The following is a 15,947-nucleotide window of genomic DNA, read 5'->3' on the forward strand; positions in this document are numbered from 1 at the left end:
TCCTTCTTTGGAGATTCCTAATGCACCTTAGCATATCAAAGGCTCTGATCAGTTCTGTCACAGAGAGATTCATCTGGTCTCGTTTAACCCAACATTTCCAAATTTATTCGGTCACAATCTTTCTCACCTTAATACCTTTTAACATCATATAAAATGAGTAATACAAAGAATGTAGTCTGTGAAAACAAGGATCGGTACTAACTTGTTGAATATATGTTATTTTATTTACCCAACAGCTATTTGATTGCTGAGTGCTGGCTGTGCAACACCCAAACATAAAAGACACACACCCCTAGATTGTTTCTGGACTCTTCTGGTGAATGGCACCTACTCTCCCAACTGGTGGCATTGGGACAAAAGGCTTTAATTTGTGTCCAGAAAAAAAAAATAGGGAAGGAAAAGGCTTTTTATAACCTATTTCACATTCACAAAATACTGAATGATTGATTGATTGATTTTTTGAGAGTCTTGATCTGTCACCCAGCCTGGAGTGCAGTGGTGCAATCTCGGCTCACTGCAACCTCTGTTTCCCGAGTTCGAGCGATTCTCCTGCCTCAGCCATCAGAGTAGCTGGGATTACAGGCGCCCGCCGCCATGCCAGGCTAATTTTTTAGTATTTTTAGTAGAGCTGGGGTTTCATCATGTTGCCCAGGCTGGTCTCAAACTCCTGACCCCAAGTGATGCATCTGAATCAGCCTCCCAAAATGCTGGGATTACAAGCATGAGCCACCGAGCCTGGCCCGAATGGTTTTTGTAGCATTTTCACACCATTTCCCTCATTTGATCCTGAAACAATTTTCTGGCTGCTCCTCTCACTCCAAGGAAAGGTGTTAATGAGCAAATTTCTGTAGCAAAACCCAACTCTGCTTTACTCTTTGCTTCTGTTTATAGACACGTTTACATGGAGTCATCAAGTCAAAACTTCTGTTCAAAAATAGAGTGAGATTTGTGCCTGTGTGTTTGTGCATGCGTGTCTACTCACATGACAGTGACAAAAGTGTTTTTGAAAGCAAGAAAGTGTCACCTGCGAGGCTGCAGTTTGAGGCTACTGAATACAACAGTCCCCATTCTGAGGACATGGAGCTGGGAAGAACATTCTCGGGTTGAGGATTAATCAACTGCCGAACATGGCATGAATCACGGCCAATCACTACACTGAAGTGCCCTTTGCAAACAGCTGTAAATGGTTGATTCTCCATCCTGGCCCAACAATCTCAGTCATACATCAACAAAATAGCCTCACCAAGACCCTACACTGGAGGAAAAGGACCCAGAACACCCATCTGGCTGTCTGGAAGTGACTGAACCCTCAGAGTTCAGTGCTAAAATAATTCATAAAAATTGAGGTATCTTAATAACCATCAAACCACCGGTTTCTCCTGGTTTTCACTTGAGAAACTTCTTGGATCATCTAACAGACCCATTCTGAGAGGGCATGCAGTCTTTATCTAGCAGGAATGAGAAAAATGATGTGGCAAGATGGGGAAGCCAGAAACATAAGATTCATTAACGGGTTTTCTCTTGACTTTGATGTTTTGAAAATCTTTTCAAATGATCAGAGACTCCCGTGGTCAGCTGGACTTCAACAGAGAGGTTTCTCTTACAGCTTTGGCAATGATCTAACCAGCCCTTAGTAAAATCATATTTTTATGCTAAAATTATGAAAGTGGCCGGGCATGGTGGCTCAAGCCTGTAATGCCAGCACTTTGGGAGGCCAAGGTGGGCAGATCACTTGAGGTCAGGAGTTCGAGACCAGCCTGGCCAACATGGTGAAACTCCATCTCTACAAAAAAAAATACAAAAATTAGCCAGGCATGGTGGCACATGCCTGTAATCCCAGCTACTCGGGAGGCTGAGGCAGGGGAATTGCTTGAACCCGGGAGGCAGAGGTTGCAGTGAGCTGAGATCTTGCCACTACACTCCAGCCTGGGCAACAGAATGAGACTCTGTCTCGAAAAAGAAAAAATTATGAGCAAATATAGAAATCCTTCAGGAATATAGATATCTTCTTCCTCTGTATTTGTTTCATCAGTTAATATTTCCTATTAAAAATTTGAGGGTAATTGATTAGCAAGAGTAGATTCCTTGCTAATCCACTAAGTGCTTATTCTAAAAAAATTTAAAGAAAACTTTACACAATTTAAATTATTCAACTAGAATGGGTGAAAAATAATTTTTATTCTTCCTGAAAGTACTATGTTCATATCCTAATTTTAGTAACACTATTTATTTTCAGTGTCCTCTAAATAGGTGATAAATAAGTTATTAACAAGCCTTTGTTGTATTTGGCAAAGATCATGATGAAAATAATAGCTGTAGGTAATAGTACTTGCAAGTCAATTCAGGTAAATCATCTATTGCTTCTCTGACATTTCAGCTCTGCTCTGCTTATGCTCTCTCATGTTGGGTGCATGATTGCAGTAATGGTCCTAATTTGTTTGTACATCTCTTGGTCCTAATTTGTTTGTACATCTCTGTCAACAAGCTTTGGGTAGTCTTCTCTTATGCTGAGTCTGGACTCGACCATGAGACTTGCTTTACCCAAGAGGACAGTAACAACCACGACACAAGCAAAGAGTTGAGAAATGCTTATGCTTTGGGTGTTTTTTGTTTTTCTTGCTGCCCTGCAACCACATTGTGAAAAAGCCAGGACTAGCCTGCTAGAGGATGAGAAACCATATGAACAAAGGCCCTTGCTACCTGGGGTATTCCTGATAAGATTAGTATCAACAAGTCAGCCGAGCTGATCTGTCACCTGACTGGAGATGCATAAGCAGGCCCAGCTAAGGTCAGCCAAGCCTAGCTGAGACCAGAAGAACCATCCAGCTGAGCTCAGCCCAATGCGCTGACCCACCAAAATAATGAGCTAAAAAAAATGGTTGTTGTTTTAAGTTATTAAGCTTTGGAGTGGTTTGTTATGGAGCAATAGATAACTAATCCACATGCCCCAACCTTCTTTCCTACACAAGCTGAAATCCAACCCTCTGTTCCTCTGTACCTCTTTCTGAGGTACCAAGAGTTCTTGGAAGAAAATATGCAGTCTTGTTGCTTGATTCCAGTACAAAATGTGGGTAATTGATACAGATGATCCCTCCTTCCTTCTCAAATTACTTCCTTCTCTTGGCTTCTTGGATCTTACTCTCTCTTTGTTCTTCTCATGCCTTTCTTCCTGACACTATTCCTTTTTCTTTGTTGATCCTTCCCCATATTCTGGACCTCTAATCATGACAATGTTCCAGGGTTCAGTTCTTGGATGTTTTCTTTTATCTGTACTCTCCTAGGTGATCCTTCCCAGTCTCACAGAGTAATTACACACTGACCACTCCTACATTTATATTTCTACCCTGGACCACTTCTCTAAACTCCAGACTCAAGGTTAACTGAGTTCTCAACATCTCCACTCATATACCTAACAGGCATCTCAAATGTAACATGTCCACACTCAAACTCTTGACTATCCCCTACAAACTACTTCTCCTCCAGTATCCCCCAACACAATAAATGGCAAATTCACTCCTTTCCACTTCTGTCACTCCACAAGAATCTATCAGCAAATCTTTTCAGCTGTTCCTTCAAAATATCTCTAAACTCCAACCACTTCCCACACCATCCTATGACACCATCGTCTCTCACCTAGGTCATGGCAGTAGCCTTGTAAAGGGTCTCCCTGCATCTACTCTGCATCCCTACAGTCTGTTTGCCACACAGCAGCCAAAGTGAGTCTGTTGTATTTATTTTATTTTATTTTGAGACAAGCCCTCACGCTGTCATCCAGGCTGGAGTGCAGTGGCACAATCACAGCTCCCTGCAGCCTTGAATTCCTGCGCTCAAGCCATCCTCTCACCTCAGCCTCCCCAGTAGCTGGGACTACAGGTATGCACCACTGCACATGGCTAATATTTTTTATATAATTTTATTTTGTAGAGACGAGGTCTTGCTTGGTTGCCCACGCTGGTCTCAAGCTCCTGGCTTCAAGTGATCCTCCTGCCTCGGCCTCTCAAAGTGCTGGGGTTATAGGTGTGAGCCATGCACCCAGCCCAAAGTGAGCCTATAAAACTGCAAGTCACATCATGTCATTGCTTTTCTCAAAACCCCCCAATGACATCTGATCTTTATTCACAATAAAATCCCAAGTCCTGATTTTGGTCTGTAAAGCCTGACATAATCAACCTCCAGCAACTTGCCAGACTCATCTGCCACCACTTCCTCCCGAGTTCATGCCAGCCCCCTTGATCCTGCTTTTCTTTAAGCATGTCAAGAAGTTCCCTCCTCTGGGCGATACACAAACTGTTCCATCTGCTTGGTACATTCCTCCTGCAGATAACCTCATGGTTTATACCTCATTTCAATCAGGTCTTTCTCAAATGTCACTTTATCAAAAAAGTCTTCCCTAGCTTCCTAGCTAAAATAGCACTATGTCTCCTTCTCCATTTCTCTATCCCTTAACTGTGCTTTGGTTTTCTTCTCTGTACTCATCACCACCTGATCCAGAAACAGATTTACCTGTTTCTCTATTTGTTTATTATCTATCTCTCCTCACCAGATTGTAAGCGGCCCGAGAACAGTAACTTTGTCTTGTTCACAGCAATATCCCCAGTGCCTGATAAACAGCAAATGATCAATACACATGTTAGATAAAAGGAGTGGAGAAAGGAAGGAGACATGGATGATGTAGTTTTTTCAGTCTCCATAGTGGTCTCAGGCAACAAGGAAAAAGGGAGTTGGCAACGCATGTTGGTTTAGCCAGCCAATGGGGCTTGCCATAGGGTTCATTACCTCTTTATAAGGCTATTGCAAAGTCCTTACAATGAGTCTCTTGGCCTCTAAACTAACCTCTCCCATCTCTCATCCACACTGCCATCAAAGTATCCTTCTAACATATAGGCTAACATCATTATCTTCCAAAAGACCTTTCAGTGGCTCCCCATTGCCTAGATAATAAAGGTCAGATGCCTTAGCCAGGCAGTCAAGACTTTCCAAAATTTTAATTTATCTTCTGGTTTCATTCTTCACTACACCCAGCCACTATGAACTCTAAACTCTGGTGACACTCACCATTTAGAGAACATACCTGTCCCTCTTCTCTCCCCACTCTTTTTAGACTGGATGCCCTTATATCTTCCCACCTATTCAGATCCCACTCACTTTTCAAGGCTCAGCTAAAGGATAACCTTCTCCATGAGGCTTTCCCTGTTTAGAATTAAGTTCTTCCTCCTGTCTTTACTACAGCCCTGCAGTCTCCAGTGCAGGCACCGACACCTCATCCTCGGTATTCCAGTTATTTATCTCTCTGCCTCCTCCATCATGAGACTCCTGGGGTCACAAATCAATCTTACACATTTTTGTAGTCCTAAAGGGATGTCTTCAAAGTGCTCTGCTTATAGTATAAACTAAATATATGGTTTTGACTGAAATCAGAAACTGCTATTGAGAAATTGCCAGATAAAATACAACTATACTGAAAGGCACTGCTTTTAATATAAGTTTAAAATATAAGTGTGACATCAGTGCTAAATTTGCTATAGTAAATATAAGAACTAAATCTCTGCTGTTGTGGTTATCAGAGACACAAAACTTTACAAAGGGTAGCCCAGGCTAGGCGGGTATTGTGATTCTCATCATCTCATCTCCTTTAGTCTCTTTTCAAATATTCAAAATGAGCATGAAGGGGAATTTTTAAAGAGAACCGTGGAATTAACTTGAGGGCATCAGCTTTTCTCATCATCAATTATTCTCTTGCTGACACAGAGAGGCAGAAGTCGGCCCCGTGCCTACCTCTTCCTGGTTTCAGTGGATTTGGCGGTCTTGATGGTGCTTCCATCCTGAGCGACGTCTCTTTCCTGAGGAGCGTCTCTAATGGGCAGTGGGAGAACCACCGTCTCCTGAGTCACAGGGATGACCTCCTCATCTGCCCCTTGCTGGCCCAGGTGTTGCTTGGCATAATCAAAGCCTTGCACAGGCTGCAAAGAGGAAACAGATTTGCAGTCGTATTTCTAGTGAAGTGTGACTCTAACCATGGCTTTAAGAGATGACGGGCAGCAAAAAGATGGGACCAAACTTAGCTTTCTAATTAATAAACAAGAGTTAACCCAAATCCCCATCATTATTTCCGTCTCTTCAAAATCAGAATCCATGTTAATTCCATCCAGCTACAGAATCTCTACAGATAAGACTTGTTCAGAAAAATGAAGACTGTAAACAACATGTAAACAGGTGTTTAAGAACAAACCTCTTTCAAAGATTTTAGACCATGAATTTTAAGTCAATGGATGCTGTAAATGAGAAACAACTCAATTAATACATTAAATAGGTCCTGTGGATCACCTCCTGCCTGGAAATGTTTGGTCACCCCTTCACTCCATTCTCGTATAGCTTTATGTGTAATAACACATGTGTGACTTTGCCAAGCCACTTGAACTCTCAACCTCAATTTTTTCATCTGAGAACTGAAGATAATCTTAGCTCCTTTACCTCTACCACCCTTGAGTATTAAAGTGGATCACAGATCTGAACACAGAGGGAAATGTGTTATAACATGTGAAGCCGTACAATCATTAATAATGAAATGGAATTTATGGAGTCATTCTTTAATCCAGACTTCTCCCTTAAGTAGGCTGGCTCTCCTATAATGCATTCCTGGGAAACTGGCAAGGTTTTATTGCAGTGTCTGAAATCCCAAGTGCATAAGGCAGCTCTGAGGAAAATCCAACAGACATCTAGCAGTGTGGTAATAAAAACCAAGACACATATTTAAACAATTCCTGAAAGTGTCTCCATTCTGCTTTACACCCCAAAGCAATACAATACAGATTTGAGGAAGGACAGTGTGGTGGGTAAAAGTGGCAGTTTCAAAAGCAGATTGCCTGGGTTCAAATCCCGACTCCGTCATTCATTAGCTGTGTGACCTTGGGTAAGTTACTGAAACTCTCTGCACATCAGTTTCTTCATCAAGCTTAAAAGATGGCCATTGTTATTACGTTAATTGGAGATAATAATAGTATAAACAGGATAAAATTTATATGTTTGTGAGAGCAACATGTAACCACTGTTAAGGGGATGCTGTAAGGATTAAATAAGAAATTCAAGTTCAGAATTTAGACAAGTGCCTAGCCAATAGTAAGTGCTCAATCAATATTAGTTATTACTTTTGCTTTCCTGATAAATCATAGTCCAGGTGAAATGGACAGCAGTGATTTTTTTCAAGAAAATCTGCAGACGAAATTCAACCTCTGTCATTTAGAGTATATCAGAACTTGATATGATCAGAAGCCCCTCCCTTCAGCAGCTAATTTTTTTTTAATTATACTTTAAGTTTTAGGGTACATGTGCACAAAGTGCAGGTTAGTTACATATGTATACATGTGCCACGTTGATGTGCTGCACTCATTAACTCGTCATTTAACATTAGGTATATCTCCTAATGCTATCCCTCCCACCTCCCCCCACCCCACAACAGGCCCCGAAGTGTGATGTTCCCCTTCCTGTGTCCATGTGTTCTCATTGTTCAATTCCCACCTATGAGTGAGAACATGCGGTGTTTGGTTTTTTGTCCTTGCGATAGTTTGCTGAGAATGATGGTTTCCAGCTTCATCCATGTCCCTACAAAGGACATGAACTCATCCTTTTTTATGGCTGCATAGTATTCCACGGTGTATATGTGCCACATTGTCTTAATCCAGTCTATCATTGTTGGACAATTGGCTTGGTTCCAAGTCTTTGCTATTGTGAATAGTGCCGCAATAAACATACGTGTGCATGTGTCTTTATAGCAGCATGACTTATAATCCTTTGGGTATATACCCAGTAATGGGATGGCTGGGTCAAATGGTATTTCTAGTTCTAGACCCCTGAGGAATTGCCACACTGACTTCCACAAGGGTTGAACTAGTTTACGGTCCCGCGAACAGTGTAAAAGTGTTCCTATTTCTCCACATCCTCTCCAGCACCTGTTGTTTCCTGACTTTTTAATGATCGCCATTCTAACTGGTGTGAGATGGTATCTCATTGTGGTTTTGATTTGCATTTCTCTGATGGCCAGTGATGATGAGCATTTTTTCATGTGTCTTTTGGCTGCATAAATGTCTTCTTTTGAGAAGTGTCTGTTCATATCCTTCACCCACTTTTTGATGGGGTTGTTTTTTTCTTATAAATTTCAGCAGCTAATTTAGCTAAGGGATACAACAGGAAGGTTCCAGCGGATTTAACAATCCAGTCTAGAACTGTGACCTAACCTGTCAAATCTCACCACTGTGTCTCAGAACAGGATGGAGTTTTATTGCTAACTCCAACAAGGCTTTTTTATTTGAGGCTGTCTATAGCTTTGCCATGGACAGCTCCCCCAGTTCCCTGAGAAACTCACTCTGGGAAGTATGATCACCCCCTTCTCTTCTCTGAGACATACACTCTACCTATGTGGTGATCAGTGACATTCTGAGGCCAGGACCTGGGACTGCATTTCTGAAATAGTGTTTGCTGAGGGAAGGTGGTCTCTGTTCTTTTCCCTCCCTGTCCTTGGCCTATAAGAAACACAAGAGAGCCTTCAAGTAATTTGGTAATGTCTCTCAAATACTGAATTGCCTGCTCCTTCCATAACCAATTGGTCACCAATTAGATTCAACATCTGAAATGTTTCTGGAAGCTGACTTTTTCTCCCCAGGTCCACTGTTTCACTATTTCCTGCCTCGGTCTTGTTGCTTCCAATTTAGCTCCTTTCCAGGCCTCCCCTGATGAGCTTCCAAAATTATCTCCCTTAAAACACATGTGGTTGCGTCACTCTCTCATTTAAAATATGAAGGGCCTTGAATGTCTCCCCAAATGCTTTGGCGAGGCATTCAAAGCCCTTCACATACCAGCTGAACCTGCCTGCCCAGTCTCATGTCCTGTTAGCCCCTTTTGTAGCACACCCTCACGCCCCCTATTAACCTATTCAGTTTTGTTCCAACGATAGGGACTGTCCTTGGTGCTGAACATACAAAGTTAAATAACTGGTTCCTCACCCTTAAGGGGCTCAGTTTCAGCCTCATTTGATATTAATGGCACAGTACTAAAGACAGTACACAACTTACATTATTGCATCTTCACTATAGTTCAAGAAGGTAGGTATTATCATGAGTTCCCAGTTTACAGATGAAGCAACTGAGGTTTAGAGAGGTTAAGCAGCTTACCCAGGCTCACAGAGCTGTGATGGAGTCAGCATTTAAACCTAGGACTATGTGACCCAGAGCTGGAACATCTAACCACTATTTGATGAGTCTTCCCACAGCCCTTCCTTTCCTTCTGCAGCTTCCTATCTTGGTTAGCATCTCCTGCCATACATGGCCTGGCTCCTGTGCAACACTCCTGGCCTGTCTGTGAGGAAGCGGGAGGCTCCAATAGCAGCTAAGACTTCCCAAGAACCTAATGATAGGGAAAGCTGGCTGTGGTCCCATCTCCTGCTTTCTCTCTCCTGCCTCTGGATTTCGCCCCTTACCTTTCACACTGGGTTAAAGTTATCCACTGGATACTTCAGGTGATTGGGTCAATGATGGATATACACAAAGAGAGACATTAAGGAATTCCAAGCTTAAAAGGTTGCCATTGTTATTAGGTTAATTACACCTGTGTTATTAATCACAACAATCCCTGTGTATGTTTGGTACTTACAGCATGCAAAACACTGTTATCTCATCTCATCCTCCAACAAACCTGTGAGGTAAGCAAGGCAAACATCACAGCCTTCATTTCACACATAAGAAAACAAAGCTCAGAGAGGTTCAGTGACTTGCCCAAGATCACACAGCTAAGTGGTGCAGGACTACTACTCCCTCACTCTTCTGACTCCCAGGGTAGCGGTCTTTTAGCTTTCAACTGGAAAATTACCTGAGATTAATCAATTGCCCATTAGACACATCAGTGACTCCTAACCCCAATAATAAAATATCATGAAGTAGCTATAGTTACTTCAATTAGTTTTATAAAATTATCAAATCAAAATAATCTCCAATAATTTCAATGGCAGATACACTGCCAAGACCTTTTAAGAAAAAAAGCATGGGTAACAATAAAAGCCAACTTACAGGTAGTATTTATTATGTACTAGACATATCTCAAAGTGATGTACATCTATTAACTCACTTAATCCTCACAACACTCTATACGATTATTGTTATATCTCCATTTTACAGATGGAAAAATTGAGGCACAGAGGTTAAGTAACTTTCCTAATGTTTAACTTTCCTATTGTTGTTCCAATGACAGGGACTGTCCTTGGTGCTGAACATATAAAGTTAAATAACTGGTTCCTCACCCTCAAGGGGCTCAGTTTCAGCCTCATTTGATATCAATGGCACAGTACTAAACACAGTACATAACTTTTCTCATTGCATCTTCACTATAGTTCAAGAAGGTAGGTATTATCATGAGTTCCCAGTTTACAGATGAAGCAACTGAGGTTTAGAGAGGTTAAGCAGCTTACCCAGGCTCACAGAGCTGGGTAAGTTATCCTATAGGTATCCTATAGATAGTATCCTACAGATAGTAGTGGGAAAGAGGAAACAGTTGGCTGTTCTTAGGGGGTGACTGGCCTGTCCCAAGCAGATGTTCATGCAAAAGATTACAGACCCTCCAAGCTCCATCCTGCATCTGGATATGGTCCTATCCACCCTCTTCTAAGGTGGTCTCTTCCAGGGAAACATGATCTCTTCAATTCTATGAAGGGAAAAACTAGAAAAATGGCTGGACATCCAATGACAGAGTAAAGGGAAGTGAACTAGGAAGAAAGGAGGTGACAAAAGTCATGATGCTGGCCCTCTTGCATTTATCATTTTTCACCATTCTACCTGCAGAAGCCCACCTGATAACAATGGGAATGGGGTAGTCCATAGTACCTTGTCTCTGAAGAAGGGTAAGGGTATCCATACCCTGGTCTCAGCTCCCGGGAAAGCCACACTCACCTCCTCTGCTTAGCATGTTAAGTTTATTACTGAGTCTCAAGAAGGATCCCCGGGACTGCCCTCTGGCACTATAGCCTGAATTGTAAAGATGCAGCGATGTCCCCAGGACTGTCCTCCTAGTCTAAGGATTGGTGGTGAAGGCTAACTTTTTTCTTCTGCCTCGTCCTTTGACATTAATTGAATTCTGTTCACACACACAAGGTGGTGAGAAGTGATGCAGGAAGGTCTCTCCTCTCTCCAACACTGCAGTGTCCCTGGGTTGTAACGGCAGAAAAACTGCAGTAAGCAGGAGGCAGTTCCACTCTGCTGGTTTCCCATGATAAAAGGGCTTTGGGAATCAAAATATGTAGCCCAGCCTCATGGAGGGGGAAAACAACCAGCTCCACCGCACACAAGTGAATTCAGTCATCTCATGGAACATAAATTTGCTTGATGTTCAATGTCAGCCAGGTATCTCACAAAGCCCAATGTACAGGGTAGGACACAGAAGGAGCTACGGAAAACCACAAACACTAATCCGTCCTAGCTCCAGACAGCCTTCAAGCCAGAAGCTATGTGGAAATCATGTGTTGCCCAACTCATTTTGGCAGATTAGTACAATTTTGGTTTAATCTATAACATAAATATGCCCCTTACAATCTCAGTATGGCATGTTTTGTATTCCTGGATGCGGGTACAGTTAGATTCTGGGTTATTACCATTATGTCTAAAAGGCTCTTGTAACTAAGCTGAGATGGAGATGAAATACACACTCTTTTTTATTTTTTTTATTTTTTGAGACGGAGTTTTGCTCTTGTTGCCCAAGCTAGAGTGCAACGGTGCAACCTTGGGTCACTGCAACCTCTGCCTCCCAGGTTCAAGCAATTCTCCTGCCTCAGCCTCCTGAGTAGCTTGGATTACAGGTGTGTGCCACCACACCCAGCTAATTTTATATTTTTAGTAGAGATGGGGTTTCTCCATGTTGGTCAGGCTAGTCTCTAACTCCTGACCTCAGGTGATCCGCCTGCCTCAGCCTCCCAAAATGCTGGGATTACAGGCATGAGCCACCACGCCTGGCCGAAATGCACACTCTTGGAAGAGTTTCACCTTGCACTGCTTGGGCAATTCCCAATGTACACTTCTTACCAACATCCTGCTGTGTCTGGGAAGCAGGTGCCTTTGTGTCAACTGAAACAGAACAACTCGCTTTGGCATTTGGCTCTTCAGTAGACAGTATCTAAACAAGCTGCAGCATCAAAACAGGTGTGTCAGTTTAACAAACAATAAAAATCCTTTGATTTCTTTTGCTGAAGTGAGGTGTGATCATCAAGAAAGAACTAAGGCATGCGTTACCCCCGCAAGGACGATCTCCATGGCCGACATGCATTCCAATGGCTCTGGAATATGAGGGGTAGTTTGCTATTTCACTCCTGCACAGGTAGACAAAGCTCAGATCTTCAGAGCTGGAAGAGGATTCTACTTGCCAAATCTCAGGGTTCAGGTAGGTGTATAATGGAGAAAATGCTCCAAGACTCGGATGTGAGCCTCAGTCAGCCCTCTGCTGCTAGCATGACTTTGGACAAACCCCAAAGTCTCTCCTTCCCTTGAGTGTTTTGGCAGTAAAATGAGGATAATAAAACCTTCCCTGACTACGAGCTACCTCATAGGGCTGCTGTGATGAACAAACGAGGTGACAGACCTCAAGGAGCCCAGCAAATTGTAAGGCATTATTTAATCATCGGGTATGACAGTTAGTATATTTCCCTCATGGAATATCATGAAGGGAGCAATGTGACCGGAAAATCAGCCTGCAGCATGTCCTAGTCCATTTCTTTCCCAGTCACTGGAGGTGGGTGGTGCAGAGATGTGGAGGCCGCAGTGGGTGGATGGGGCTCCAGGACAGGTTTCAGTGGAGCCACTGAACGGGGCTTTTCTGGCCACCCAGCCAAAGCCCTGCAGCTTCTCCATCATGGTGGCCTCTGAAGATGTCACTCCAACCAAGCATGTACTCCAGAGAGCCTTGCATTAGGAGCCAAGAGACTTTGTCTAAGTCAGTTCGGGCTGTTGTAACAAAACACCACAGACTGGGTGGCCTATAAATGACAGAAGTTTATTTCTCACAACTCTGGAGGCTGGGAAGTCCAAGATCAAGGTGCCAGGATGGTCAGAGGTGAGGGACCTCTTCTGGGCTGCAGGCTGCCAATGTCTTTGTGTCTTCACATGGAAGAGAGCTCTCTAGGGCCTCCTTTCTAAGGGCATTAACCTCATTCCTGGAGGTTTCACTCTCATGACCTAATCTCCTCCCAAAGGCCCTATCTCCTAATACCATCACATTGGGGGTCAGAATTTCAACATATATATCTGTGGACCACAACGTTCAGAACATAGCAGACCTGATTCTACCATCAGTTCTGCTACTTACCAACCATATGACCTTGAAAGAGTTACTTTTCATGGGTGAAAGGAGGGAGTCTGATTACATTATCTCTAAAATCCCTTTCAGGTCTCTTTAGCTTGTAGTTTTCTATGCCTCGGTTTCTCATCTGTAAAATAATAGTCCTTCCTCCAAGGGCAGCTGTGAGAATTAGAGAGCTGCTGTATATAAAGCGCTTGGAAGCACTGATGGCAGAATGGGCATCAGATAACCACGAACCATCAGGTCCTGAGACCAAAAGAAAGGATCTCCTTCAAAATGAGGACCTGCCCTGATGTTTCTGCAGGCTCTGGCAATGGCCTCAAAAGGCAAGAGGGAAAGGCAGGCTGAGCTCCTGCAGGCCTGTCCTCCTGCCCCTCTCCCCACCACTTCCATATACCTTTGCTCTCTGCGGCAGGTTTATCATGGTGTCAGGCTTGAAGTCGTTCTTGTTCTTCCTGCAGAGCACGGCAGTGATGATGATGATGATGACCGTGACCACGGCAATGGGCGCCAGCACCGCGGCGATGATCCACAGGTTATTGGGCGGGTTCTTCACCACGGCTGTGGGAAAGAGCCAGCAGGAGGGACATGACAAGCAACACTGGGAAGAGGAAAGCAACCCAGGCATAACCCCCCACCCTAGTCCCAAGTCCTGGACAGAAGGACGTGGGAGGTTAAGAGGGTTTGGGGTTAGAAAGCCTCCACCTCTGCAGCTGTGTGACCTTGGGCAAGTGACTTAAGCTCCCTGAGTCTCAGTTTCCTCATCTGTAAAATGGGCTGTCACTTTGTAGTGTTTTCGGTGTGGTCTCTAGTAGTTGCTCAGTAAATGCTAGAGTTCACCACTACTGAGAGGAAGAGGAGAAAAAGATGGATCGGTAACAATTTTCCCCAGGGGTGACATCCACAAGTCAAAAGAAAAGTGAAGCTGAGAAATGTGCAGATTAGAAATGTGTGCTGGAATCAAGAGGCAAAAGCCACAGAGAAATGACTCTCAATATTGTAGTGTAGTCACCCTGAGAGTGAGCAACGAGTAAAATGTAACATGAGCAGATGGATCTCCCCCAGAATAGCTGGCTGGGAGCTTGGAAATGCCTCGGTCTAGTCAAAAGACTCAGGCTGTTCTCAGAACCAGAATAAAGAAGAGCAACCAAAGTGATTGGCAGCAGGAAGAATGTGCTATTAAAACAGTAGGTGTCTCGGGGCGAGGGGGCTGGGATGAATTAACTGGAAAGGGCAACAGGGTGATGGTCATGCTCTGTATCATGATAGAGAGTTGCGTTACATGGGTGTATACATTTGCCAAAGTTCATCATATGATTTACTAGAGACAGGAAAAAGTATTGACAAGTTAAAAGGAGAAATTCCTTCTCCATGGTAGGTTTGGTCTAGTTTAAATTAATATATTGGCAATCTGGTTTATACATCAAACTCTTGTAAGCCTGGTTAGCATGAGTTGATCTTCCTGATCCTGCTGAACTTGGGGGCTAACTAGGCAAAACTGAGGCCCAGACCCTAGAATATGAACACCCCACCAGTAAGTGCCACGTGGTGAGACCTGCCTAAGGAGCCAGCCAGTCTTCCTCTCTGATTTCAACCAAGCCCTGACATCAAGTGGTTCCTCATTAGCCAAGATCTACCTCTCACTTGACTGCCCTTAGGCTCAGGATACTATTAGTACAGAAGAGCTTCTTCTCCACAGTTTTTATCAATCGGTGATTAATCACATTATTAACTTCTGAAAACAGCTCATTAGATAATATGTTTCTGTTGACATTAAACACTTAATTGCTCCTGCTTTTAGTAATTCAGTATTTATATGTGAGTATTCTGCCATTAACATAAAGCTTATAGCTTCTGTGAAAAATATCAGTATGCCTCTTTATCGTTATTTTATCCTGATGGAGAAAAATGTACAGTGTATCAGTATATACCCTAAATAAATACATGCTATTTTTTTATTAGCAAGAATGTTCAGCTTTTACCCAGTTTTATTGTTTTAGTGGAGGTGCTTCTTCTTGGTGCAGTATGTAAAATCCCCTCACCTTCATTTACATAAACAGAAAAGATTTTATCTTAGACACATTAATAAATTCATTTAACAGTCAAAACAAGAGTAAAGTTAGGTCAACTAAAGTCATCCAAACTCAATGTCGTGTTCATTGGCGTAATCACCTAAAAGTACAAAGTCATGCCTAAAGGTGAAAAGGAATGAAGGGTTATTTAAATTGCAAGAATTTCAGTAGAGGGCTGATAGGAAAACCCATTTCCTGAGTGCCTACTGTGTGTTAGGCGCTGTGATAGGTCCTTTGCCTGCATGCTTTTCTCATCCCCAATATGCTGATGAGGAAACTGAGACCCAGAGAGGTCAAACGTTTCTATGAAAAGTCACTTCTCTGAAATAAACAGTTAAAGTCGGTTCCGAGTTAACACACATGAATAGAAGTACGTGCTTATATGCAAGCGTAAACACACACACACACACACACACATACACACAGTATTTGTCAGAAGGAATGAAGTCAAAGAGTCCAAATAATCTAACACAAAATAAATTGTTCTCACGTACAGCAAATGTTGAAAGGAGAAGGCATCCATTCAAGTGTTTCCAGTTTGTTTTTGTG

At 42.9% G+C, this 15,947-nt stretch overlaps 1 protein-coding gene across 4 annotated transcripts in view; it reads right to left on the reverse strand.

Annotated features, from left to right (window-relative positions):
* Positions 1 to 15,947, reverse strand: part of KIAA1549L (KIAA1549 like) — a 297,476-nt gene that overhangs the window by 70,321 nt on the left and 211,208 nt on the right. For all 4 annotated transcript variants that reach the window (XM_054524510.1, XM_054524513.1, XM_054524509.1 and 1 more), the window contains exons 11-12: positions 13,724 to 13,887; positions 5,776 to 5,960 (exon numbers count right to left, since the gene is read on the reverse strand). In XM_054524510.1, the coding sequence (XP_054380485.1) occupies positions 5,776 to 5,960; positions 13,724 to 13,887 (349 nt within the window). The remainder of the gene's footprint in view (positions 1 to 5,775; positions 5,961 to 13,723; positions 13,888 to 15,947) is intronic.

The sequence above is a fragment of the Pongo abelii genome, chromosome 9, assembly GCF_028885655.2.
Source record: "Pongo abelii isolate AG06213 chromosome 9, NHGRI_mPonAbe1-v2.0_pri, whole genome shotgun sequence".
NCBI classification, from domain to species: Eukaryota; Metazoa; Chordata; class Mammalia; order Primates; family Hominidae; genus Pongo; species Pongo abelii.